At 37.7% G+C, this 25586-nt stretch overlaps 4 protein-coding genes and 1 long non-coding RNA gene across 7 annotated transcripts; 2 read left to right on the top strand and 3 right to left on the bottom strand.

Moving 5' to 3' along the window:
• Positions 1–93: 93 nt before the first annotated feature.
• On the bottom strand, positions 94–5549 carry LOC111495393 (ABC transporter B family member 25-like). Of its 2 annotated transcripts, XM_023145412.1 has the most exons (18): positions 5147–5549; positions 5001–5072; positions 4884–4919; positions 4737–4811; positions 4512–4636; positions 3413–3512; positions 3153–3324; positions 2949–3067; positions 2744–2854; positions 2527–2671; positions 2314–2446; positions 2143–2196; positions 1954–2029; positions 1810–1875; positions 933–1040; positions 720–827; positions 439–636; positions 94–371 (listed from the first exon to the last, which is right to left on the bottom strand). In XM_023145412.1, the coding sequence occupies exons 1-18, from the start codon at positions 5189–5191 to the stop codon at positions 171–173; spliced, it is 1944 nt and encodes a 647-aa protein (XP_023001180.1). In that variant the 5' UTR covers positions 5192–5549; the 3' UTR covers positions 94–170. The 2 variants fall into 2 exon arrangements, with proteins under 2 accessions (XP_023001180.1, XP_023001181.1); XM_023145413.1 differs by lacking the exon at positions 2143–2196 and having other exon boundaries at positions 5147–5547.
• On the top strand, positions 2927–19063 carry LOC111495403. The gene is made up of 3 exons (XR_002720299.1): positions 2927–2936; positions 18746–18766; positions 18992–19063. It is a non-coding gene; the product is annotated as an uncharacterized LOC111495403 (long non-coding RNA).
• LOC111495394 (cytochrome P450 78A5-like) lies at positions 8875–10913 on the top strand. The gene is made up of 2 exons (XM_023145414.1): positions 8875–9935; positions 10017–10913. Exons 1-2 carry the CDS (start codon positions 8940–8942, stop codon positions 10626–10628), a joined length of 1608 nt encoding a protein of 535 aa, XP_023001182.1. The 5' UTR covers positions 8875–8939; the 3' UTR covers positions 10629–10913.
• On the bottom strand, positions 16013–21902 carry LOC111495397 (cleavage stimulation factor subunit 50). Of its 2 annotated transcripts, XM_023145420.1 has the most exons (14): positions 21598–21902; positions 21334–21417; positions 21117–21244; positions 20923–20995; positions 19992–20075; positions 19821–19907; positions 19659–19729; positions 19512–19563; positions 19352–19409; positions 18116–18216; positions 17869–18023; positions 17565–17673; positions 16554–16610; positions 16013–16449 (listed from the first exon to the last, which is right to left on the bottom strand). In XM_023145420.1, the coding sequence occupies exons 1-14, from the start codon at positions 21694–21696 to the stop codon at positions 16294–16296; spliced, it is 1314 nt and encodes a 437-aa protein (XP_023001188.1). In that variant the 5' UTR covers positions 21697–21902; the 3' UTR covers positions 16013–16293. The 2 variants fall into 2 exon arrangements, with proteins under 2 accessions (XP_023001188.1, XP_023001189.1); XM_023145421.1 differs by lacking the exon at positions 21598–21902 and having other exon boundaries at positions 21117–21254; positions 21334–21419.
• A 589-nt stretch (positions 21903–22491) lies between these two features.
• On the bottom strand, positions 22492–24931 carry LOC111495398 (COBRA-like protein 4). Its single transcript, XM_023145422.1, has 6 exons — positions 24755–24931; positions 24598–24677; positions 23702–24158; positions 23326–23473; positions 22987–23249; positions 22492–22832 (listed from the first exon to the last, which is right to left on the bottom strand). The coding sequence occupies exons 1-6, from the start codon at positions 24816–24818 to the stop codon at positions 22549–22551; spliced, it is 1296 nt and encodes a 431-aa protein (XP_023001190.1). The 5' UTR covers positions 24819–24931; the 3' UTR covers positions 22492–22548.
• Between the last annotated feature and the right edge of the window lie 655 nt (positions 24932–25586).

The raw sequence follows: 25586 nt of genomic DNA, 5'->3' as shown, positions 1-25586 counted from the left end.
ATCTATAATTTTTTTAAATCATTGATCGAGTAAATTACCTATTATACATAAAATTTGAAATTTCAAACATCTATTAAACATAGAATCGAAATATCTTATTTCTAAAGGAAATCGGACTCAGGACGATTTCTGTGTATAGTGGTAGGAAAGGAAGAAAAGGGTCTTTTTCATTAGGTTGTTCTTGTATCTTGCAGTTGTCTCTTGACTAGTGCAGTGTAGACACCATCCCTGCTAAGAAGCTCTTCATGCCTTCCACTTTCAACAATTTCACCATCACAAACAACAGCCACAGTGTCTGCGGTCTTCACAGTTGATAGCCTGTGAGCAATGACTAGCACCGTCCTGCCTCTCATCAAAGAATCCATTGCGTCCTGAAAATGTGTCCATGGATCAGAATTCACAATGATAAGTGTGCAACAAGAAGTTTTCGCAGCAGACCTGTACTAGGTGTTCACTTTCAGCATCTAGAGCACTTGTGGCTTCATCCAACAGGAGAATTCTTGGGTTCATAAGTAGAGCTCTTGCTATAGCTACTCTTTGCTTTTGACCGCCCGACAGCCTTACCCCGCGTTCTCCGACTTGAGTTTTGTACTTTTCAGGGAAGTTTGATATGAAGTCATGTGCATTGGCCATTTTCTGTCATTTCATAAGTTTAAGTAAAACAGCAGGTTGGTTTGGCCTTAAAGGTTTGCAAGAGGCAAAAGGACATGAGATCTTACAGCTGCATTTTCTACGTCAATGCTATCAACTTTGCCATCTAAACCATAGGCTATGTTCTCCTCTATGGAGCAGTTGAAAAGAACAGGCTCCTGGCTCACTGTACTGATCTGCAACCGACAAGCCGACCGTCAAAGTTCGAAAAAAAGATCATATAGATAGATCTGTAACAGGAACTTGAACTTTCAATCAAGTTAGAAAAGTAAACTTCTTGCCCTTTTGTGTAAATGTTCATGTGATATCTCTACTAGAGGAACGCCGTTTATCAGAATCCGTCCTTTAATAGGATCGTAAAACCTTTCAATCAGGTTTGCTATGGTGGTCTGTGGCAAACAATGAAACACGCACTATGTTAGCAGACCTTTAACGCATAATAACTCACACACTCCTTGTCATAGACTCAGAAAAGAAGAAATAAGCAGTAAGCAGCCCAAGGCCACCGCTAGCAAATATTGCCTACTTTGGCTCATTACATTATCGTCGTCAGCCTCACGGTTTTAAAACGTGTCTATTAGGGAGATGTTTTCACACCCTTATTCGTTCCCCTCTCCAACCGATGTGGGATCTCACAATCCACCCTCTTTGGGGATCTAGCGTCTTCAATGGCACACTACTGGTGTGTGGCTCTGATACCAATTGTAACAGTCTAAGCCCACCGCTAGAAGATATTGTCTGCTTTGGCCTGTTACGTATGACCATTAGCCTCACGGTTTTAAAACGAGTCTATTAGGGAGAGGTTTCCACTCCCTTATAAGAAATGTTTTGTTCCCCTCGCCAACCGATGTGGGATCTCACAATCCACCCCATTTAGGAGTCCAGCGTCCTCGCTGGCACACCGTCGATGTCTAACTTTGATACTATTTGTAACAGCCCAAGCCTACCGCTAGTAGATATTGTCTGCTTTGGCCCGTTACGTATCACCGTCAGCCTCACGGTTTTAAAACGTGTCTACTAGGGAGAGATTTCCACACCCTTAATAAGGAATGTTCCGTTCCCTTCTCCAATTCTCCAATCGACGTGGGATCTCACATCAGCACTGACTAACTAAAAGAACATTAACTAAAAGAACATTAAGCAAAAGAAAGTAATTACTTTTCCACCACCACTCGGACCAACTAGAGCAACTTTTGTGCCAGGCTGCAATCTCAGTGTTATTCCCTGTATCATGGAAGTTTTTATAACTCAATAACACTGCATAACCTGTTCCCACATAACTAGAATTTAAGATAGCAATACCTTCAGCACCGTGTGGTTCGGGCGGGACGGATATGCAAACCAGACATCGTCCAACTCGACCTCTCCATCTTGATCACTGCATTAAATCACTGCGTGTTATCATTCTGTTCCTTTTGAAAATCAAAACTAACAGTTCTTCTCCTATTCATCTCAATAACTAATAAGATAAAGCAAGATGAAAGAACCAACTCTGACAACTCCCTACTGATTTCCTCAATCCATTTCTTCACATCTTCAAAAGAACTATAGAAGCAAGAACAAAGACAGCAAGCATCACAACTTACCCTTTGCTTTTATACCTTAAGAACAAGAACACAATCAACACCAAAGCTTTATAAACTAAGCTGATTGAGTTATTACCCAATAGGGAGCTTATTTCCTGAATTTGCCATTGTTGATACACGATCAAGGAGCTGAAAAACTCGTCTACTAGCTCCAGCAGCTTTCATGACAACAGTGTACAATCCTGACAACCCATATATGGAGGTTCCAACTACAAACGGAGAGTCGATCACAATCATTTTTATTGTGCAATATGAAAAAGTGAAGCTCCATTAAACAAAGAAATTTTACCAGTTAAACTATAGAGGATGAAAGATGCCAGAGCTCCTGGACTCATGAACCCTTTGATTGCCAAATTAGCTCCATATATCACGACGATAATAACAGATAAGGTCGTCGTTGCAAAGAGACCTCCAGAGAACAATCCAATCACTTTCTGTTACATGATAAGATCGGGAGTAAGAGCTATGAGACAGCAGAAAGATAGATGCATACACATTAAACTCACAGCTTGTTTAAGTCCAAGTTGCAATGTCTCCTCTACTTTCTGAGAGTACCGTGATATCTCATAGGATTCTTGAGCGAAAGATCTGACAGTGCGCACGGCACCAAAACATTCCTACAAAACCAAAACAATGTCTATGTTTTTTTACTAATAATGTGTATATCTAAGTATGACAATGTAAATTTAAAATCTGACAGTGAATTTATACCTCAGCTATTGAAGCACAGACAGCTGCTGCTGCTTGAGTCTTGTGAGACAGCTCACGAAGATAGCGACCAAATTCACGAACAGCAACAGAAACAACAGGGACAACAACCAAAGCCAATACTAGAAATGATAGAGAAGACAAAACAATGAGCATATTGGAACCTTAAAAGATGTGTTTTAACTGCCTCAATGTTCAAATTCTTACATGTTAACTTCCAAGAAGTTGAAAACATGAAGGTCAACCCAATTAATGCAGTTGATAGGCTTCTTAGAGCCTCTGAAAGATTGGTAGTTGCTGCATTCTTAATGATTTGGGTATCCTCAGATAGCCTACTAAGAAGCTCCCCTGTTCGGGTAACGTCAAAGAAGGCTATTTCCTACAAAATTCATTAACCAAGTGCTAAACATAATGATTATAAGTTAAAAGTTTTAGCTTTTTGTTCCACTTTTTTCATTGGGAGGTACCTGATTAAGAAGATGAGTGAATAAATTCTTCCTTAAACGAGCAACAACCCTTTCACTAGCAGAATAAAATAACCAAGCTCGAATAGCTGAGCAAACCGAACTGAAATCATATTTTTCATGTGTGAGTGACATAAATTTCGCAGATGCATCATATTGGACCTAATATAATTTGATTTGCCCAGATATACGTTTAAAATAGACGTCTAATTGGCAGATCACATAGAGCAGATCCCAATCCACAGACTGTTTGGGGGAGAAAGGAGGTAGAAACATTTCCTTAGCAGACGCGTTTTAAAACCTTGAGGGGAAGTCCAGAGAGGACAATATCTACTAGCGGTAGGCTAGGGTTGTTACAAATGATATCAGAGCCAGATACCGGGTGGTGAGCCAACAAGGACGCTGGACCCCCCCGGACCCCAAGGGGGTAGATTGTGAGATCCCACAATAGGAAGGAGGAACGAAGCATCCCATATAAGGGTGTGGAAACCTCTTTCTAGCAGTCATGTTCTAAAACCTTGAGGGGAAGCCCGGAAGGGAAAGAGAAAAATATCTGCTAGCGGTGGGCTAGGGCTATAACAAATGGTATCAAAGCCAAACACTGAACGGGGTGCCCATGAGGACGCTGGACCCTTGGACCCCCAAGGGGAGTGGATTGTGAGATCCTACATTGGTTAGAGAGGGGAACGAAACATTCCTAGGGGTGTGGAAACCTCTCCCTAACATATGCGTTTTAAAACCTTGAAGGGAAACTCATAAGGAAAAACCTAAAGAGAACAATATTTACTAGCAGTGAGTTAGGGGTGTGCCAGCAAGGACTCTGGACTCCCAAGTATCTGATAGCAGTGAGTTTAAGGGTGTTACAAATGGTATCAGAATCAGACACCGAGCGGTGTGCCAACAAGGACGCTGGACCACCAAGGGAGGTAGATTGTGAGATCCCATATTGGTTGGAGAGAGAAATGAAGCATTCCTTTTAAGAGTGTGGAAGCCTCTCTCAAGCAAACGCATTTTAAAACCTTGAGGGAAAATCCAAGAAGAAAAGCAGACAATATCTACTAGCGGTGAGGTAGAATTGTTACAATAGTCTAAATTATCATACCCGACTAAGACGATTGATGTGATGTATACAATGGTGTTTGTGACTTCCTTTAAAGCTTTGCTTTTCTGTTCGGGTGTGTCGATATCTCCAGTTACAATGTCTATAATCTTTCCACCGAATTTCGGCTGCAGGATCAGCATTTCAAAGAGTATTATAGAGTAGTAAAATCATAACTAAGTTCAGGACTAGGGAAGAGATACATAAGAACACTAAAAAAATGCATACAATCAATATAGTTGAGGTGGAAGCAATCAGAAGAGCAATGGTAGCAATTATCAACCTCCCCACTTCAGGTTTTGCCTGCAACAAGATTCAAATGTTGAACTCTTTAAAGCTTTTGACAGCAAAATGACAAAACACCTACTCACTTACAAGTGAAAGTACTCTGCCAAACCCAACATTTGCAGGCTGAAATTTACAAGCATAGTCAGCATCAGAAAACAAACAAGAAACAACTAGCTCAGTGAATGATGTAACAGAAAACATTACCGGTTCAGCATTCCCATGTTCCAGGACTGTTAACTGATGTTCTTGAGATGTGCCATGGCTCCTCCCCGCTGCCTGTGAAAAAAATAATTTGGGAGTATGAGCAGCATCAACAATTTATTCATCCATGGAAATGAAAACTGGCTTACCCCACGATCAATCAACGGAATACTCTGCCTTCCCATGTCTCTCATGGTTGCAAAACTGTTGAATAAGCGAGTAAAACTTCAGAAAATCAGAACCGGGCGACGAGGGGTGCGCGCAAAGTCAAGTTTTGGTGAAGTCTTCTGCTCCAAGAGCACATATTAAAGGGCCCAAGTGACGCTGAAAAAGTTGTGGAAAAGTTTTCGAGGCGACTGCCAATCGTCGTTCTTGTCCTCTCCTTGCGATGATTAGGGGAATCACGTTGATCGATATTAGCAATTCCAGTGAATTTGTACTCAGTTTGGGCACGTTTGTCCGATCAGAAAATCATATAAAATATTGGAAATCTATGTTTCTCCTTCTGCCTCCTCCATTTATTAACCCAATTCTAATATTTATAAGTTTGTGTTCTTGAGACTCAGTTTTATATATGATCTCTATCCACCAAAAAAAAAGTAAGTTTTATGAAAATTATGATCCTATTCTTCAACATGACTGTAGATTGATGATTTTTCAAATCTCGGTTGAATATTAGGTTCGTTGAACAGTTAATCACGCTAGCTTTAGTGGGAAGAAATCGAATCTTTCCTAGCCTCTTCTTATTATCTCGGATAAACTTTGAAATTCAGGAGCTTTGTTCTCGAAACTCTCTTCCATCTTCTAGCGCCTTAAAACATAGGGTGATTGTTGATCCCACTTTAGTTTAGCCTTAGCTCTTTTCGTTTTTCTTAAGTTTTTTTAGTCAATCATCGCCTTGGTAAGCTATTGTCTCATTAACTAGTTAATCCGAGCAAGTCATATTAAAAAAAAAATAATAAAAATAAAAAAAAAATAAAATATGACTAATGGTCACTAAGTCTACTTTCTTTTCATTAATTTTGTGCTCTTAAAAAATGACTCTTGACTAATTTTTTTTTTTTTAAATAAAAAGTAATGTGATTACTGACTAATCTTTAAGAAATAAAATAATTTGTTTTAAAAAAAAAAAAAAAAAAAAGAGTGAAAATTCAATTTTTACATTTTAGTCGATAATATGTTAAAATAGGTTTATATTAGCAATTGTTCTCTAGTTTAAAATGACTTCTTAATAAATAAGTAAAAAGCTTAGCCATGGTTAATTTTAATAATTAGTTACTGATAAAGGTATTAAAATTACCAATTTAAGTAGCAATTTAAGTAAAATTACGGAGTTGGGCCCTTTTTTTCTTAAGCGAAAAGTTTGGGCCTTAGAAGTTGGGCCTTAATTCACATGGACTGGACTTCATTCGATTAGACTTGAAAGAATGGGCCTTGCTAGCCCAATTAAAAGAAATTGAATTTCCACAAATTAATACCTGCATTAGGCTGAAAAATAAAATGTGCATAATAAATCATTTTGTCAAAGTGGAACAATATTAATGTAACGTATATAATAATACTAAATTAAATACTAAATTAAAAGTGTAATTAGGCATGGAATTAGGAGTAATGATCTTTTTCCCTTGGAAGCTGTAAAACATGTCTCCAACACCCCAACCATTTTCAGCTGTTGAAGCCTAAGAACCCAACACAACCTTTGCCTTTTCAAATACTGTTCATTTCCTGTTTCCTAAACCCATATTTTATGTCTCAAACTTAACTTTTATTACAATTTACCCGCTCTTTAAACCTACCTATCTTAGCTTCGATCTTTAGATAATTCATTACTTGATCTTAAGTAAAGCTTTTCTTTTTACGCACGCGTTTCTATGTGCGTCAAAAAAGCATCTCTCATCTTGTAACTCGATTGTCAGACTTGCTACAACGAACACGATCTTTACTATTAAAATAACTTTTGCTACTTTCTTTCATCTATAACTTGATTGTCATAGTTGCTACAACCAATATGACCTTTATTATTAAAGAAACTTTTGTTACTGTGAGATCCCACATCGGTGGGAGAGGAGAACAAAATATTTTTTACAAAACCTGTCCAAGGAAGACATTATCTACTAGTGGTGAGTTTGGGCCGTTATAATTACTTTCTCTCGAGTTTATTGTCGAAGTTGCTACAACGAACACAACCTTTTACTATTACGCAGATAACAAGATATTGTTATATATAATATGGTGAAATTTATATAAAGAAAGCAAATAATTCACAAAACTTTTAAGGTGATTGATTGATTGACCAAGTCAAAGGCAAATCATGTTTGGGTTTGTAGAGTTAGGTTTTGTTTTTACTTAAAACCCGTTGAAATGTCTCCAAGATTCCAACAGGTTGACTTGGTCAAAGATCTTTTGCCTTCATCAAATTAATACTATACGTAATTTTCTTTAATCAATGTTGTCCACTAGTTGTTGCCTACGTTACAACCCTTTTCATCATTAATTTTTACATAATTATTAACAAACCTACCCTATAAATGTTTCTCAATCTCATTCACATTATCACGTAGGTTAAACCCTAGCCTTGATTTCCGAACCATCTACGATGGTACCTATTCAGCTACGATACTTGAAAAAAGAAATGATCAATATAAAATCTGTTAGGATCATGTCATCAAATCATACCATACAAGTTAGGAGCCAAATTTATTATAATGTTTTGAATTGAGGAGTTTTGAATTGAGAATTTACAAGTCTGTCCATAAGCTGTCGATATTTCCCAGACATTGCCCAAAGGTTGTCTTTGCTCACCAATTAGGTGACGTAGAGCCATTGTAATCCAAGTATTCAATTGTCTAGTTAATTCAAATTTCGAGCACATAAACAATGATTTAACCGACACCCAATTCCTAATTAATTGCATTAATTAATGGTTAATGATTAATTAACCAAACAATCCCACCTTTTTGTAACATAAACACATTGGATTCTTAATTTTTACCTGTTGCCAAACAGACCCAACATCTTAATACCCACAAAGAAACCTATGCTTCAAACCAGACAGTAACAGCTTTTATAAGTACTTTTTTTATTTATATTTTTTTAGCAAAATTTGAGATAAATTGTTTTATTAAATTGAATATACTTTTTAGAAACTAATTTGGAAAATCCCTTTTTCTGTATTACCTAAAGTTTGACCAAGTCTTGAAGCAGTTTTTGAGGAAGCAGTTGAGAATGGGAAATTTGTGTTTGGGTTTAAACGTGAATGAAATTAAAGTTTTAGAATGATATATGAAAATATAAATAAATTTAATTGTTTATTTTTAAACAAATATGTGTTGTGTTGTATTAAATCAATAATGAGGTGAAGACAAGAAATTCCTTAATTTGATTTGATTTCGATATTTCCAAACTTTGTTTCGCTTAAATAAACGTGATTTGGGATATAAATTTCAATTCAAATGTGGAATAATTAGGGCATTGAAAAGAAAAAAAATGAGAGGAGAAAACAGAGGAAAATATGTTGGAGATGGAGAAAATGATTGGAGGGCTGTGAGAAAAAAAGGGCATTAGCTTTTTGTGTGCAAAAACAATGCTTTCCTCATGGGCACACTTATGGAGACTAGCAATTTTTTTAAGTTTTTTTTTTTTTAATTTTTTAAAACTAATTCAAGCATAAATTAAAAAAAAATATAAAAAGAAATTAAAGGCTAAAGTATGGACCAAATGATATATTTTTTTAAGAGCAATATTCTTTCCCTCCAACTGCCTCATACCCACAAGCTCTCTATATATACTGTTAGCTCACGCATTTCGTCTTCACCAACCTCTCGCTCTCCCTCCTCTATTTCATCTCTCTCTCTCGCTCTCTATCCATTTTAAGGTTTTTTTTTTTTTTTTTGTGTTGGCTCTTGAGTTCTTTAGCTCTGTCCTTTGAATTTTATGTGAGCAATGTCTTTAGAGCATGAATTTCTGTTTGTTCCCGCATCTGGGTTTGCCTCAACAATGGCAAATAATGTCAATCTCTTTCTTTGTTTCCTTCTCTTTGTGGCTGTTTTTGGCCTTTGCCTTAGCCCCGGTGGTCTAGCTTGGGCTCTGGTTTCAAGGCCAAGAAACAAACCCATCATTCCTGGCCCTTGTGGCACTCCTTTTTTAGGTCAAGTTTCTACCTTTACTACTTCTCTCACTCATAGAGTTCTTGCCAACCTCGCTCATACCTTAAAGGCCAAATCTTTGATGTCATTCTCTGTTGGGTTCACTCGTTTTGTGATCTCTAGCAACCCCATCGCTGCCAAAGAGCTTTTAAACAGCTCGGCGTTTGCTGATCGTCCCATTAAGGAGTCAGCTTACGAGCTTTTGTTCCATAGAGCAATGGGGTTCGCTCCATATGGGGAGTATTGGAGGAACCTCAGGAGAATCTCAGCCACTCATTTGTTTAGCCCCAAAAGGATTTCTAATTTTGGGGGATTAAGGCAGAGAATTGGGGTTGAAATGGTGGAGGAAATTAAGGGTTTGATGGAAAAAAATGGGGAAATTGAAGTGAGGAAAGTCTTGCATTTTGGGTCGTTGAATAATGTTATGGGGAGTGTGTTTGGGAAAAGGTACGAGTTTTTTGGTGATGGTGGGAGTAATTCCGAGGTTGAGGGATTGGTGAGTGAAGGGTATGATTTGCTTGGGAGTTTCAATTGGAGTGATCACTTCCCTGTTTTGGGTTGGCTGGATTTGCAAGGCGTGAGAAAAAGGTGTAAAATTTTGGTGGGGAAAGTGAATGTTTTTGTTGGGAAAATCATAGAAGATCATAGAATGAATAGAAAAGGAAAGGGTGTTGTTCATAATGATAATGATGATGAACATGATGACACCAAATCTGGAGATTTCGTTGATGTATTGCTTGATTTGGAAAAGGAAAACAAGCTCACCGACTCTGATATGATTGCTGTGTTATGGGTATGTGTTGTTGTCTCATTATTCTTATTATTTTATTACTAATTCATATTCTTCACCATTTTCTTTTCAAAAACGCCGCAGGAAATGATCTTCCGAGGAACAGACACGGTGGCGATTCTCCTAGAATGGATATTAGCCAGAATGGTTCTTCATCCCGACATCCAAGCCAAACTCCAATCGGAAATCGACCGCGTTGTTATACCCGGCCGGAATGTCTCCGATTCCGACCTCCCAAATCTCCCTTATCTCCATGCAGTCGTTAAAGAGACACTAAGAATGCACCCTCCTGGCCCACTTCTCTCGTGGGCCCGCCTCGCCATCTACGACACCCACGTTGGCGGTCACTTCATTCCCGCCGGTACTACGGCGATGGTCAATATGTGGGCCATAACCCACGACGAACATATCTGGTCCGACCCGACAACATATGACCCAGAGAGGTTCGTTAAAGAGGAGGTGGCTATAATGGGGTCTGACCTACGGTTAGCACCGTTTGGATCTGGAAGACGGGTGTGCCCTGGGAAAGCCATGGGGTTAGCCACTGTGGAGCTTTGGCTAGCTCAGTTGGTTCAGAGGTTCAAATGGGTTCAGGTGGATGGTGGGTGTGGAAATGGCGTGGACTTGTCTGAGTGTTTGAAGCTGTCGCTGGAGATGAAACAGCCTTTAATCTGTAGGGCTGTTCCGAGGTTTTAGGGTTGGGGACTCGGCCGTGATGAGCAAAAGAAAGGGTATCTAAGGGGGTTTATTATATAATATATGTTTAAAATTAAATGTATTTGCTTTTTTTTTTTTTCTTCTTTTCTTTTTTTGTTTCCTTTAAGTAGGGAAACTAAATGTTTGTTTTTAGTTATTGTGGTTGGGTTTGGTATTGTATGTGTGTGGAGTGAGTGGCTGATTCTAAATTTTATGTGCGCGAACACGAACATAAATCCGCCACAGTGTGGACTAAAGCTTTTATAAAGTCATGTGTTTATGTTATGTCTATTTTCGTAGAACCTCCACAATAATATAATTATCCACCGATGCCTTTACTTTTGATTTTTCAATATATTTCATACCAATTATTATTAACATATAAAATCATTAAAATTAGTTGACTATAAATGAATAATCCAAGACAAAATGAATATAATAATATTAGAAATTATTTACACACACATGCCACGTTAATATTCCCTTTTGAGAAGATTAAAGCTGAACTAATATTCTTTAGTGTTTTTAAAATATAAAAAAAAAAAAAAAAACAAAATTCTATTAGTGTTTTTAAATGTGCTTAATGGTAGATTTAGAAATGAATCTCAATTTAATATCTTATATGTATTTAATCCTATAGAATAATGGTAGTGTAATTTGTTGGATTTCAACTCATTTAATAAATTTATTAACATGGTTCATATTATAAGTTTTTAATAATTATATTGTTTTAAAATTATATAATTTATCATATATTGTGTTACACATGTTTTAATTCTATATGAAATGACATAAAATATTACATCATACCAAAGTTTTCATCTTCCCTCCCTCCAATTCCACATTTTCAAAATTTAAATTTAAATATACAAATATAAGATTTATTATTATTATTATTATTTTTTGTAATATTTTGATCACAAAATTAAAAAAATTATTTTAAACGTATATTAATCCTTTTCATTTGAAAACAAAGAAAAAAAATTAATTTAGATAGAGTTAATGAATAAGGTTAAGGAGATTAAATAATTTAATTTAAAATAAAACAAGGTAAGTAAGATTTTGAGGATAAAAAGAGGAATTGAAATAAATATTTGGATATGTTTCCATGCCGGTTTAGTGTTAATGCACTTAATTAATTAGAGGTAATTTTAATTAATTCTTTAATATATCCTACAAGTGAAAAGCTATTTATAAAATTAATTTTGTATTACATAAAAAATTATATTTGACGACAAATGGGATTTTAGCCAAACACAAATTTTTTTTTTTATTTTATTAAAAAAGAATAAATTATTCCCATGTGTAATTTGCAATGGCATAAAAAACTATATTAATTAATTGATTTATTCTAAGTATATTAATTAATTAACATATCATCCACCAAAGTTTTAGGTATTTTTAAACAACTCAACAAAATTTATATAAAGAATATATTGAATGCCAAACTTAAATTTTTACCTAACTTATCCACTTAAAATTTTAGGTGAGGTATAGTTGTGATTTAATATGAATGGGTCGAAATTCGAATAAAGTTTGATCCAAACGTCAAGATGAACTCTAGAAAAGACGAATTTCAAAAAGATCATAGTTAGGCTGTTACAAATAGTATCAAAGGTAGGCATTAAGCGGTTTGCCAACGAGAATGTGGATTGTGAGATCCCACATTAATTGGAGAAGGGAACAAAACATTTCTTATAAGAGTGTGGAAACCTCTCCCTAGTAGACGTGTTTTAAAGTCTCATGACGATATGTAACAAGCCCAAGTAGATGTCCAATATCTCATAGCGGTGTTACCGACGAACTCTTTTTATCGACAAATATTTTCTAACATAAAAATGGTCTAACCTCGACAAAGATCGGGTCACATGTTGTTGAACTAAACAGAGTAACAACACACCTGGATGATATGCATACGGTTGGAGTATTAAAATGTTTGAAGTTGGAAGCAAAATAGTATATATGATGTTGTATGATTTGGATTAGAAGATTGGATATAGGTTTGGGTTTTGAGTACTAAATTTGGTTTAAAAAATGAAAAATGAAGGATAGAATAAGAGGAGTAGCCCCACAAACCAAGTTTAATAATAAGAATTTGTATGGTTTCATATGATTTGTTTCAAGTAGACAATCAATTGGAAGCATTATAAACCCTAGGTAGCTATGGCCTGGAAGCCACACAGCTACAAAGGGAAAGCATATGAACCAATCATCCTTCTCATCCACCACTCTTAATTACACACAAACCTCCCATTTTGGATTAAACATTTACATGGAAAAGGCCATTCTTCATTTCATATTGCATGCGCAATAAAGTAAGAATGTGGCTTAGTCACGCTCTTTTAAGTTTCTTAATCATCTATATTTTGAACCTTCCATTTCCCTTATTATATCTCATTTCTTTACTATTTTATTAAACCCACCCTCCAATAAATATCGTCCAACCAATTTGAACCTAGCTCACCTCGTAAATTCTATGTTTTTCTAATCCTACAATGTAGAATAAGAACTAGAACGATGGGTTTTCGCTAGAATTTTGTATTTTTTTTAATCGTGCTCAAGCCTACTGCTGGCAAATATTGTTAGTTTTGCCCCGTTGCATATCGCCGTCAGCCTCAAGGTTTTATAACACGTCTACTAGAGAGAGGTTTCCACACCCTTATAAGGAGTGTTTCGTTTTCTCACAACGAGCGATATTAGAGCTAAACACTAAGCAGTGTGCCAGCGAGGACGTTAGGTCCTCAAGTGGAGTGAATTGTGAGATCTCACATTGGTTGGAGAAGAGAACAAACCACTCCTTAAAAGGGTATACGCGTTTTAAAACCGTGAGACTGACGAATATACGTAACGAGCTAAAATAGACAATATTTGCTAGCGGTGAGCTTGAACAGTTACAAGATATGAGTGGGATTCTAATGCAAGTAGGGTAATGCACTTACAATGATTTACGTCGCTATCATCGAGTGAGAATTCAATATTCGAATCTATCCTAGTGAGAATTGTTAACCCTAATATGTAACAAGTGCTTCTATTAACGCCTCTCAATTCTTATTCTCGTAATCAAATCTAAATCTTTGTACGATATTAAAATGACCAAAAGAAATATATATATATATAGGCGGCTTCAAAGAGAATTGATTTCATTCTTTGAATGAACTTATGGCTTTTTGGAAAAAGTTGGGGTCCCCCATACACATGAACATGATGAACCTTTCAAAGGGGATTTTTCCTTTTGTTGTTCTTCTTTTTTTTAGGGATTGGATTTGTGTTATGAGTTCCACTTAAAATTTAATTTATAGCCATATAGTACATTTACCTAATTTTTATAAGTGTCATCATCTTCACCATTATTCATATCAATCATGGCAATAGTGATAATCACTTTGAGTATGATCGAGATGTGTGAGAGACTCTGATTCTTATTCATAATGTGCAAACCACTCTTCTTTTTAATATACTTATCTAAATCTTAAACCTTCATCAAATCCATTCTAAATATTCTTTTCAAATTTCAAAAGTACCCATGCTTTTTATTGTTTTTAATTCATCGATTATGCGATCGAATTATCAACATTTGAAGTAGTAATCAACTTTCTATTTACTGTACTATGCTCGAATTGTCTACCATATATATATATTGCATGAAACCTAAAGTTATAAAAATTTAGATCAGTATTTGTTCTAAGTCATTGTCAGCAATAGCCCAAGCCCACGACTACTAGATATTGTTCGCTTTGACTTGTTATTATCGCCGTCAATCTCACGGTTTTAAAACGCGTCTACTAGGGAGAGGTTTTCACACCCTTATAAGGAATACTTTGTTCCCCTCTCCAACCGAGGTGGGATCTTACAATTCACCCCCTAGGGGCTAACGTCTTTGTTGGCATACCACTTAGTGTTTTGCTCTAATGCCATTTTTAACCGTCCAAACCCACCGCTAGCAGATATTGCCCATTTTGCAATCTCGATTTTAAAACACGTCACGTCTAGTAGAAAGAGGTTTCCACCCCGTTATAGCTTCGTTCCTCTTTCCAACCGATCTAGGATCTCACACCATCACATTGTTTCGGATACCATCTGAATAGAAGTTTTAAAAAGTTTATAAAATCAAAAAAATTAGGGTTGTTAATTGAGCAACAAAAATTGTCATTGATAAAGAGAATTAAAATGAAAGTGAGGAGGGGCCAAGGATGGAAGCTCTTAACTGTGCTAGCAATAATGGAGACAGGTTTATTTTAAAACATAAATGGTACTCAATAATTATGAGCACAAAGACCAATGATTAGCTGCCAACCACAAATTTTATTCTATTACCAAATTAATTTTTTTTATTTTTTATGATGTATACAGCAAAAGGTGTCTCCATTTCAGCTTATAATCGTTTAATGTTTGAAAGTTTGTCCTAAAATATGACAATCCCACATTAAATTTTGTAATGTGTAACGTTACAGCTGTAATGGTTTCTAATATTATATATATGTTTTTGCTTCATTTTTGGTCTGAAACCTTTCTTTGGTGGATGAATTGTCACATTTTTATTCAGCTTTCATCATTTTAATTTTTGTATTCCATTAACCATTCTAAACAAATTATTTCTAAACTTTACACTAACCCATTTCTTTTTTATAGTTTATGAGCATAAAATTTATGTTAAATGCATGATCCAAACAAATTTAATAATAATCGACCATCGAAACGAATATATTCCTCTAAAGTTTACGAATAAATATTCATATAACCTAAGATTGAAACTTTGATAGGATGTTTAGTTCACATCTGTCGTGTAAAGTTATGTTTGTGGATTCTTCTTAAGCTCGAATTATTCAATGTTTAATCGAGAAACCATACGCACTGATTTTATTTTATAGTAATTAATGGAATTATGGGCCCATTATTGCATTTTTTTAAGAAAAAGTTTCTCCTTTTTATTAGGGAAAGTGAAAGTAAATCCATAGGAAGAAATCATTTCGATTAAAGTGAAGATGGATGGATGGTAGAAAGAGCATGAAATCTGTTGGACCATTCCAATATGTAGTGGGGTAGTCGTACTAGGACTTGTGTGACGAATGTGACACTATATCTATTCCAAATGGAATGAACCTTTTTAATAAAGTGTGACGAGATATAACTAAAATATAATTGAAGATCAATATCAAATTCGATAGAATAAATGAAAAATAAACTAAAATCATCGATATGAGAATCGTTTCGTAATCAAAGCATCCTTGTTTTCTCTAAGATGGTAGATTTTAATCCTCCATCCTATGTTTCTGTTCTAATAAGCTTGATTGTTCTATGCAGACAAAACATGTTCTTATGATTATTATTATTATTATTATTATTTTTTGCTATTGACCGACAATAAGATGCCAAATAAGAACATGTTTTAATGTAATGGATCCCTTGAAACTTGCTTTTATAGTTTAAACCAAGGTTTGGCAATAACTAAGAGGTCCTTCATGAGAGTTGTACAAATTTAAACAATTGGGCCTTGGTCATTCAATTGTCAAAGCCCACTGATTTATTGGGCTTTGGCCCACATTTTATATGGAGAGTGAGAGCCCATCTCTTCTCAAGAATTGTGGGAGAGGGCTCAAGAGATTGCTACATCTCATACATTTTCAGGTTGAGGAAACAGCTCTCATCTTCTAGCCAGATGCACTCACTAGAGAGTTTCCTTCCAAAAGCGTATTGATTTATCAGTCCCGCACGAAATGAAGGCTGATTCTGTTGGTGAGTGCTCGAGCCACCGGGGTGGACCGATGTGGTTCGAAGGCCACCTTGCTACTCGCTCTGCTGTCAGAGCATCCCAGATAACAATCTGCAAACATTCAAACCTCTTATCAATTTCAGATTCAAAACATGGGGTAGCAAAGGACACGAATGTCACAGCTCTGAGAAGTGAAAACAAGAAGCAGGATCGACCTCGTTGCTTGGTTCGTCTATTGATAGCACAAACTCCTCATTATCATTGAACGCAGCCTAATGAGAAAAAAGTTTCGAAACTGTCAGATGGAATTATAAACAGCTTTGAATATTTCCTAAGAGAAACTTAGCTCTTTGTTATAATAAGCTTTAGGTAAGTTCGGTTCTTTGTTATAATAAGCTTTAGGTAAGTTCGGGGGTTAAAAAGTTTGAGCTTGATTTATGAAAGGTAGTGTGTAGTATAAAAGATGCTTTTCATCAGCTGTAGTGAGTGTCCTGGTTAACTTGTGTAAGACAATTGCTTAGCCTTATTACATTTCAAATCCAAATAGGCGGCTATCATGGTTTGAACCCATAATGTGAGATCCCACATCAGTTGGAGAGGAGAAAGAAACATTCTTTATAAGGGTGTGGAAACCTTTCCCTAGCAAACATATTTTAAAAAGCTTGAGGGGAAGCCCGAAAGAGAAAATCCAATGAGGACAATATTTGCTAGCGGTGGGCTTGGGTAGTTACAAATGGTATCAAAGCCGCACACCGGGCAATGTGCAGACGAGGAGGCTGAACCTTGAAGGGGGTGGACACAAGGCAGTGCACTAGCAAGGATGCTGGACCCCGAAGGGGGGTGGATTGGGGGTCCCACATTGATTTGAGAAGGGAGCGAGTGCTAACGAGGACGCTGGGCCCCAAAAGAGAGGTGGATTGTGAGATCCCACATCGGTTGGGAAGGAGAACGAAACATTTTTTACAAGGGTGTGAAAACCTCTCCCTAGTAGACACGTTTTAAAAACATTGAGAGGATGTCCGGAAGGAAAAACTCAAAGAGAACAATATCTGCTAACGGTGGGTTTGGGTAGTTACACATACCCTCTAAAACACTATTATTTTCACGGCCCTTATTGACCGATAGGCCAAATTAGGGAGCTAAAAGGTTTTCAAACACATCCAGATTCAGTTCCAGTAATATGGGTAACTCTTCAAAGTGAAAACAAGTTCGGAATGAAACCAGACCTGACACCTCAATTGCATATGAGTAGCTCCAACATATTGTTTGACCAGTTTTCCCGTCCCCACGTCCCAGAGCTTTACAGTCGAGTCCTTTCCACAAGAAAGAACATACCTGAGATATCGACGATTGAGTAACCAATAAAAAGATCAAATATATTCTTTTAAGAGCTGTGGCCGATAGTATGGAAGTCAATCGATTAAATGAAAGGTTGCTGTAACATTTCAACAAAAGCTTCCATGTTCTTGGAGAAACCATTATGATTATTGCTAGCTTGATAAAGTTGTTCAAGAGATCTAACAAGCTTACCTTTCATCCTTTGTAAATTTTGCACTGGTTGCCTCTGCTGTACCGTGTGCACTAACAATGGAGCGAAGACATTTCGCACTAACGCCATCCCATAAACGAACTGCACCGTCTTTTGAAGCAGTGACATACATACTGCCTGTTGCTGAATACCTGACCTGTATAATCATTAAGAATGAACTGTAAGAGCTCCATGAACATCTCATAGGATTTGGATTGTGGATAATTTGAAAAATGAAGTTCATAGCACCTGATTTATGGCTCCACTATTTCCTATTTCTGGAACATTTGCAGAAAGAAAGCACTGAAAAGTATTGACATCATACAGGTGGGCAATCGGATGATCCGTTCCTGAAGTGTTCACCCACGTCAGTGACTAATGTAAAAACGAGGTCTCTTCTTATTTTGTTTCATTAACTTTAGGTCCAAAGATCAGCTAGTGGTGATCAAAACTCGCACAGAGAGTAGCAGTAGGACTACTTCTGTTGTAACCATTCTTTGTTGTGTTTAATTAAGTATCAGTGCGTTAGTTAGCTAGTTTTGTTGAAATTAATCTCTACATAATAAGCACTCTGTCATATTACTTACTTAATAAGAAAAGGATCAAGTTCATTCAATCCTCTCTCTTGTGAGATCCCACGTTGGTTGAAGAGGAGAACGAAACATTGCTTATTAGTGTGTGGAAACCTCTTCCTAGCTAATGCGTTTTAAAACCTTGAGGGGAAACTTGAAAGGGAAAGCCCAAAGAGAACAATATCTGCTAGTGGTGGACTTGGGCTGTTACAAATGGTATCAGAGTCAGACATTGGGCGCTGTGCCAACGAGGACGTTGGACCCCAAGAGGGGTAGATTGTGAGATCCCACATTGGTTGGAGAGGAGAACGAAGCATTCCTTATAAGGGTGTGAAAACCTCTCCCTAACAGACGTGTTTTAAAACCTTGAAGGGAAGTCCGAAAGGGAAAGCCCAAAGAGGACAATATCTACTAGTGGTGAGCTTGGGCTGTTACAAATGTTATAAGAGCTAGACATCGAGCGGTGTGCCAGTGAGGATGTTAGGCCCCACAAGGGGATGGATTGTGAGATCCCACATAGGTTGGAGACGAGAATGAAGCATTCTTTATAAAGGTGTGGAAACCTCTCCCTAGCATACGCGTTCTAAAACCTTAAGAGGAAGCCGAGAAGGAAAGTCCAGAGAGGGCGATATCTACTAGTAGTCATTTATAAAAACAAAGCCAAACCCGAGCAGATGACTTTGGTAGGTGGATAGCTTGCTTAACTAGCCCTCTATTGCAATGTATGACTTTTCTTAAAAGAAGAGGGAAAGAAAGGTGATGGAGGGGTACATGTATGTGTTCATTTAATTAGCAAAGAAAAACGTCATGAAATAGGCGGAAAGCTTGGTTAAGAACTCAAGTTTATACTGCAATTTAATTTCATTTCAACCAACAAATAACAACTACATAATGGAAAGGAGGAAGACGATACCCGCTAAAAGATAATCTCCTGAAGGATGAAGTGATATCGAACGCACGTTATGGGTATCCTTAATGACAAACAGAGGTAAAAGGAAGAATTCAAGACAATGGTTTCTGAAGTAAAAGAAGTAAAAGCTGCAGCCAAATGTAGAATAAGACACGAGCAAAACCTGGATAACTCTGAATGCTTTCTTAGCAGTCAATTTGGAGAAGTCAAAGAACCTGGAAAACAAAGCATTAGGTAATCGTAAATGAATTAATACAACTGATCTTGTGCAAAGGATATCAGGTAAAAATGGATCGACAAAGAACCATACTTTATAGTCTGATCTTTTGCACCAGATATAAGAACAGTATTCTGAGGATGAAAATCCAAATCATTTATTGGCTGCAATTAATTACTAGAGGAATCAGTCATCAATGGAGAACAAAAAACTATCAACACAGCACAGATGTGTTTCTGAATGTGATGAACTAACTTGAATGTGATCGTAAAACGTCCTTATAACAGGTCGGACAGGACCATCTTTCGAATCTGGCAGCATCATCTGCTTGATCTTTGCCACCTTATAAACAAAAATGGCTTGTTAGTCAGATCTCGAGTTGATTATAGTATCCCATCAAATAACTTGAAGAAAAAGTACCAATACCTCAAACAGCTTTATCGACATATCTGCGCTTCCTGTGGCAACAAATCTCCCGTCAGCGCTGAACCTTGCACATCTGGCAACATTCTGGACAAGTTTAAGCCATCAGCCCAGCATGAAGATGCAATAATCAAACTCAGCCAAGCATAAACATATGAATCAAATATGACAATAATGAAAATCTATTCCTCCAGCCCAATATACATCCAATTTGCGTGTTATCATGAGTAGGATCTACCCAGCAAAATAAGGCAATGCTATTGACCAACAAATATAATACAAGCACAAGGGTGGCAACCTATAAAGAGGGCTCTCTCTCTATCTCTGAGATCCCACGTCGGTTGGGGAGGAGAATGAAACATTCTTTAAAAGGGTGTGAAAACCTCTCCTAGCATACGTGTTTTAAAAACCTTGAAGAGAAGCCCGAAAGGAAAAGCCCAAAGAGGACAATATCTGTTGCAGTGGGCTTGAGCCGTTACAAATGGTATCAGAATCAGACACCGGGCGATGTACCAGCAAGGAGGATGAGCCCCAAAGGGGGTGAACACAAGGCGATGTGTCAGCAAGGACGCTAGACCCTAAAGAGGGGTGGATTAGGGGGTCCAACATTGATTGGAAGAGGGAAAGAGTGCTACCGAGGACGTTGATCCCCGAAGGGGGTGGATTGTGAGACCCCACATCAGCTAAGGAGGAGAACGAAGCATTCTTTATAAGAGTGTGGAAACCTCTTCCTAGCAAGGACGCTCGAAAGGGAAAGTCCAAAGTGAACAATATCTACTAGCAGTGGGGTTGGGTCGTTACACTCTCTCTCAAAATGAGTCTTTCCAATGCCAAACCTCACAAGAAGTAAAAACTTTCAGACCATGAAAATCCATTCCTCCTCTACACTAGTCTTGGCATTATACAAGGAAAGTATTGCGTGAAGTTTAATCACCTTATGCTCTGAAAGATGTCGAGTCTCGTGCTTTGGAAAATTCTTCGATGAACCTTTTGTATCCTGCACAGTGCTGTATGGAGGAAACAAAAAGAAGAAGAAACACAAGAAGGCTGTTGGATTACCTCTGCTTTTCCACAAGTCCTACATATGAAACTGCAATACTACAACCAATATGGAAAAAGCTTTACAACCTAAAGTCGATGGCAGAAGCACGAGAAGGCTGTGTAGACCCAAATGTAGAGGGCACCGATGAACCAAATTCGTACAATGCAGAAGCAGGACTCCCTCTTAACATCTCCTCTTTCTCCACCGCAAGACCCTGGTATCATCTTAATACAGAAACGTCAACTAAGCAACCCAAACTCACAAAGACTTAAAACAAAAAGATTCTACAAAGCAAATTCAGACCTTTGCAACGAGCTCCATAAGCTTATTAGGCGGAACATCAACATTCAGCGGTGTCCTTGAAGCTGAAGCAGCAGCACTTGCAGCCTACGCGACATAGTTATATACTTATTATCATATTATTCCCTCAAGTATGAACACAAAATTACTCCCATTTGAAAACTTCAATTTCTAAGAAAATCGAAACACAGACCAAACTCGATAAACAAAGTCTAAAATAAGGTGACCCAGATGTTAAACAATCAAAGCTTGAAGAGAAAAGCTTGCCTGGGTGAGGTTATGATCGCGAAGATGAGCAACAATGAGAGAATTGACTTGTCTATAAAGCTTTCCATCTTGAAGGGTCTGTTCGAAGCTGCCTTCCATCTTGTATCAAACACCACAGTTCTCTCAGCTCACCACCCTAACTGGCATTCTTCACTCTTCAGGGACCCACTAGCAATATGTGCTTGGTTTCCTCGATAGGCACAATCGTATGCCGTGGCTTTAGATAATATAAAACAAAACAAAAGAAAGAGAAATCTTTACTAAAAAGATCGTAAATTGAAAGGGTTTTGGGGGATTCTTTCATAAGAAGATCGTAAATTCATTCCAATACAATGAATTTAGGTTTATGGGATCTGTCGGTTCGATGGATCGAACCGGTTCATTTCAGCATTAGGTGAAGATGAACCAAGCCATACAGTGGCATTTTCGTTATTTAATTTCCTCGTACTGCTTCAATTAAAAGTCATTACTTTGATATGTTTCATAATTCTGATTTCATTCCAATACAACTCAATTAGTGATGGTTGAGAATGAATTTAGGTTTATGGGATCTGTCGGTTCGATCGGATCGAACCAGTGCATCTCGGTTCATTTCAGCATTAGGTGAAGATGAACCGAGCCATACCGTGGCATTTTCGTTATTTAATTTCCTCGTACTGCTTCAATTACTTTGTTATGTTTCATAATTCTGATTTCATTCCAATACAACTCAATTAGTGATGATTGAGAATGAATTTAGGTTTATGGGATCCGTCGGTTCGATCTGATCGAACCAGTGTATCACGGTTCATTTCAGCATTAGGTGAAAATGAACCGAGCCATACAGTGACATTTTCGTCATTTAATTTCCTCGTACTGCTTCAATTAAAAGTCATTACTTTGTTATGTTTCATCATTCTGATTTCCTTGGGTACATAATTGTGTTCTACCCATGCGGGGTGAGCTTCAGATCTAAGATAACAGCGCAACGAAGATGGCAACCAAAATGCAAGCTAGCGCTGACAATGGCACTGGATTTGCATTAGCCAAGTTGGGTAGGAAGGGGAAGGATTCAGGCAGCGGCATCACACATTCATCTCCATCGAAGTACACTTTTCTAGGGAAAGCCCAGCCTTGTTCCAACGTAAAGGCTGAATCCTTCTGCAAAATCATCTCTGACTGAACGTTTCCATTTGGCCCTGCTTCAAGTAGCACATCATTCACAGATTTCAAGCCATAGAACAGAGCTGTACCGTCTGCGTGTCCAAAGGAAACAAAAATAAGTTAACACTTAGATGAAGTTCTTCGCAGTTACACTTAAATCTCTTTAACGAGGGTCTCCATGAATCTTCCGCCACACGACTTAAATGTACATCTATAAATACTTACAACTACTGATTGGTTACTTACTGTTAGAGATGAAGGGGGCAATTGGCCTATAGACAAAGCTATAAACTTCCATTATGTTGCTGAAATTTGGGTGCTCCACTACCAGAGTCCATTGTGAATAGTTAAGTCGATAGTTGAGATTGGTGATGGTTATCTTGAGCCGCCAATACCCCTTGTAGTTTTCCTTGACATGCCAGTGGACTTGAATGGGACAGTTATGTGCCGTGAACTGCAGCAATAGAGCATTCAACCCCGTAACGCTTTCATCAAGATCTGATTCCTTCCTGTGGCATGTTCCACGTTGCTGATTAGATATTCAAGGATAATTTGAAAACAGACCAAAAGGATCCTCACGCTTACAGAATACATGCCGTTCTGTCTTGGCAGCCACAAGCACACGCTTGACAAGGAGTGATTTTTGAGTTATAGAAAGATGACATGGAGAGACAGCAGGTTGGCGTTTCAGAAGCAAGAAACTGCGTGTAAGTGCATGTCACATTCCAAGTCACTGCAAAACGGAAGAAAACAGTGTTAACCCCACCGTTAGTAGATATTGTTCGTTTTGGTCTGCTACGTGTGACTATCAGCCTCACTGTTTTGGAACGCGTTTATTAAGGGAGGTTTCTATACTCTTATAAACAATGTTTCGTTCTCCTCCCAACAAATATGAGATCTCACAAATTCTCTCTATGTATGAATATCTCTTCGTGTAGTTTGGTGCAGTTAGGATATTTACTCGATGCGTAAGTTTTTCGACGACCATCAGATGAGTAGAAAGCTGAGTTGGGAGCAATCTTTGGGTGGCTACATGTATAGCCTCGCCCCGGACCATAGAAGGTGAAATTCTTGGGAAGTCTCACTGTTTTGTTTGAATTACCAGAGTGACCAACAGTCAATTGGAAGGCAGAGACAGCAGAAGAAGGATCTTGACCCCAAGAGGTCAAGACACCACCTTTGCAGCACCTAGCCACCTGTTGGTTATAAGGAGCATCAGGAAGCAAGTCAACCACCAATGGGTCTCGTTTGCAGCTGTGTGGCATAGTTTCTGTAAATGTGGAACAATCTCCTTGATCAGCAGCTTCAGCTCCCTGCATGGACCAGATGACCTCTCTCTTTGCCCATACCCATCCCAAGCTCCATCCAGGACTCCTGATATGTCGATACATCTGAAAGTTGGTTATGGTCACAGTCGCCTGCAAAATTATTTTCAGTTTGAAATTTCTCTCTAGCAGATATGTTTTAAAACTTTGAGAGAAATCTCGTAAGGAAAAACTCAAAGAGAACAATATCTGCTAATGGTGAACTTGAACTGTTACAAATGATATCAAAACCATACACCAAAAGTTTCGAAGGGAGTGGAAATGAGGCGGTGTGCCAGCAAAGATGCTGGACTCCGAAAGGGGGTGGATTAGGGAGTCCCACATTGATGGGAGAAAGGAACAAATGTCAGCAAGGATGGTGGCTCCAAAAGAGGGTGAATGGTGAGATCCCACGTTGATTGATTGGGAGGATAACAAAACATTCTTTACAAGGGTAAGGAACCCTTAATCTAGCATACGCGCTTTAAAACTTTGAGGAAAGTTCGAAAGGAAAAGTTCAAAGAGGATAATATGTGTGAAATTAGATACTTACCACATAACCATCTGCAGTCCAGGACATGACATCCCATTTGACTTCGATGTTTCCATTCGGGTCGAGCGAGTCGTATGCCCCTAGAAAAACAAAGAAAAGATGAGCACGAAACAAGTTGGAACAGAGGAAAACAGAGTTCCATTACACTGTTGGTTACCTGCCACAGAAATCATAGCTAAAAAGAAACCGACAGTCAGGAATTTGTGTTGGTCTGAATTCATTTTCCTAACTTGGAAGAGACTTGATTCACATAGAGAAGAAATTGGGAGGAATTATATGATGATCCACAGCCTCAAAACCAAGCCTTATATATTGCAGCTCTCAGCAGCTACGTTGCTGACTTGCATATAAGAAGTATCAGACAGTTCTGAACTCTTCAAAGAAACACAAACTGAAAGGAAGAGAAAGTCAACCAACACTCTCCATTCTTTTCCACTTAAATCTGCATTAGCTTCCCCAGAGCTACAAAAGAAGGAATGCGTACTCGGGTTAAAAGAGTTCGTTTGGGAATGAGAATAACTCAATTAGTTAGAACACGCGTTATGAGATCCCACGTTGATCGAAGATGGAAACAAAGCATTCCTTATAGAAGTTGACACGTTTCTAAACCATGGGACCAATGGCGATATATAACGGATCAAAGGGGACAATATCTACTAGCGGTAGACGTAGGTGGTTACATATGTTCTCGATCTAACTAGTCTGAAAATCGAAAAGACAAAAGAACAAAGCTACAAGACAAGCTCAGGTATATTGATATCAAATGGTTGAACCATTTCAAACCATTGCCAAATGCTGATAGCTCTCAGATAGAAGGAAGAAAATTGTATAAGCTCCATTTGGAAGAAGCTATATAACAAAACACATTATGTCATTATCAAATTGAAGACGACCGTGTTATATCCAACCACATAATGCTCAAAAGCCGGATGTGTATTGTTATCTATTGCAAGACTAAATTATGAAAATTATCTGCTGTTTTATTTTAT

The sequence above is a fragment of the Cucurbita maxima genome, unplaced genomic scaffold (assembly GCF_002738345.1).
Source record: "Cucurbita maxima cultivar Rimu unplaced genomic scaffold, Cmax_1.0 Cma_Scf00021, whole genome shotgun sequence".
In the NCBI taxonomy this organism is placed as follows: domain Eukaryota; kingdom Viridiplantae; phylum Streptophyta; class Magnoliopsida; order Cucurbitales; family Cucurbitaceae; genus Cucurbita; species Cucurbita maxima.
The sequence above is the reverse complement of the archived record's forward strand: the minus strand, read 5'-3'. Positions and strand labels throughout refer to the sequence as shown.

What these genes read in the sequence shown, in the direction of transcription:
- LOC111495397 (XM_023145420.1), bottom strand. Translation starts at nt 21,696, where the DNA reads ATGGAAGGCAGCTTCGAACAGACCCTTCAAGATGGAAAGCTTTATAGA. An exon ending in TTATGGAGCTCGTTGCAAAG is followed by an intron (nt 21,245 to 21,333) that starts GTCTGAATTTGC and finishes AGATGATACCAG; the next exon opens with GGTCTTGCGGTGGAGAAAGA. An exon ending in TAGACGAACCAAGCAACGAG is followed by an intron (nt 16,450 to 16,553) that starts GTCGATCCTGCT and finishes GAATGTTTGCAG; the next exon opens with ATTGTTATCTGGGATGCTCT.
- LOC111495394 (XM_023145414.1), top strand. Translation starts at nt 8,940, where the DNA reads ATGTCTTTAGAGCATGAATTTCTGTTTGTTCCCGCATCTGGGTTTGCC. An exon ending in ATATGATTGCTGTGTTATGG is followed by an intron (nt 9,936 to 10,016) that starts GTATGTGTTGTT and finishes AAAACGCCGCAG; the next exon opens with GAAATGATCTTCCGAGGAAC.
- LOC111495393 (XM_023145412.1), bottom strand. Translation starts at nt 5,191, where the DNA reads ATGAGAGACATGGGAAGGCAGAGTATTCCGTTGATTGATCGTGGG. An exon ending in TCTGTGCTTCAATAGCTGAG is followed by an intron (nt 2,855 to 2,948) that starts GTATAAATTCAC and finishes TTGGTTTTGTAG; the next exon opens with GAATGTTTTGGTGCCGTGCG. An exon ending in GTCCGAGTGGTGGTGGAAAA is followed by an intron (nt 1,041 to 1,809) that starts GTAATTACTTTC and finishes TGTTTGCCACAG; the next exon opens with ACCACCATAGCAAACCTGAT.
- LOC111495398 (XM_023145422.1), bottom strand. Translation starts at nt 24,818, where the DNA reads ATGAATTCAGACCAACACAAATTCCTGACTGTCGGTTTCTTTTTAGCT. An exon ending in AGCTATGATTTCTGTGGCAG is followed by an intron (nt 24,678 to 24,754) that starts GTAACCAACAGT and finishes TTGTTTTTCTAG; the next exon opens with GGGCATACGACTCGCTCGAC. An exon ending in GGACTGCAGATGGTTATGTG is followed by an intron (nt 24,159 to 24,597) that starts GTAAGTATCTAA and finishes ATAATTTTGCAG; the next exon opens with GCGACTGTGACCATAACCAA.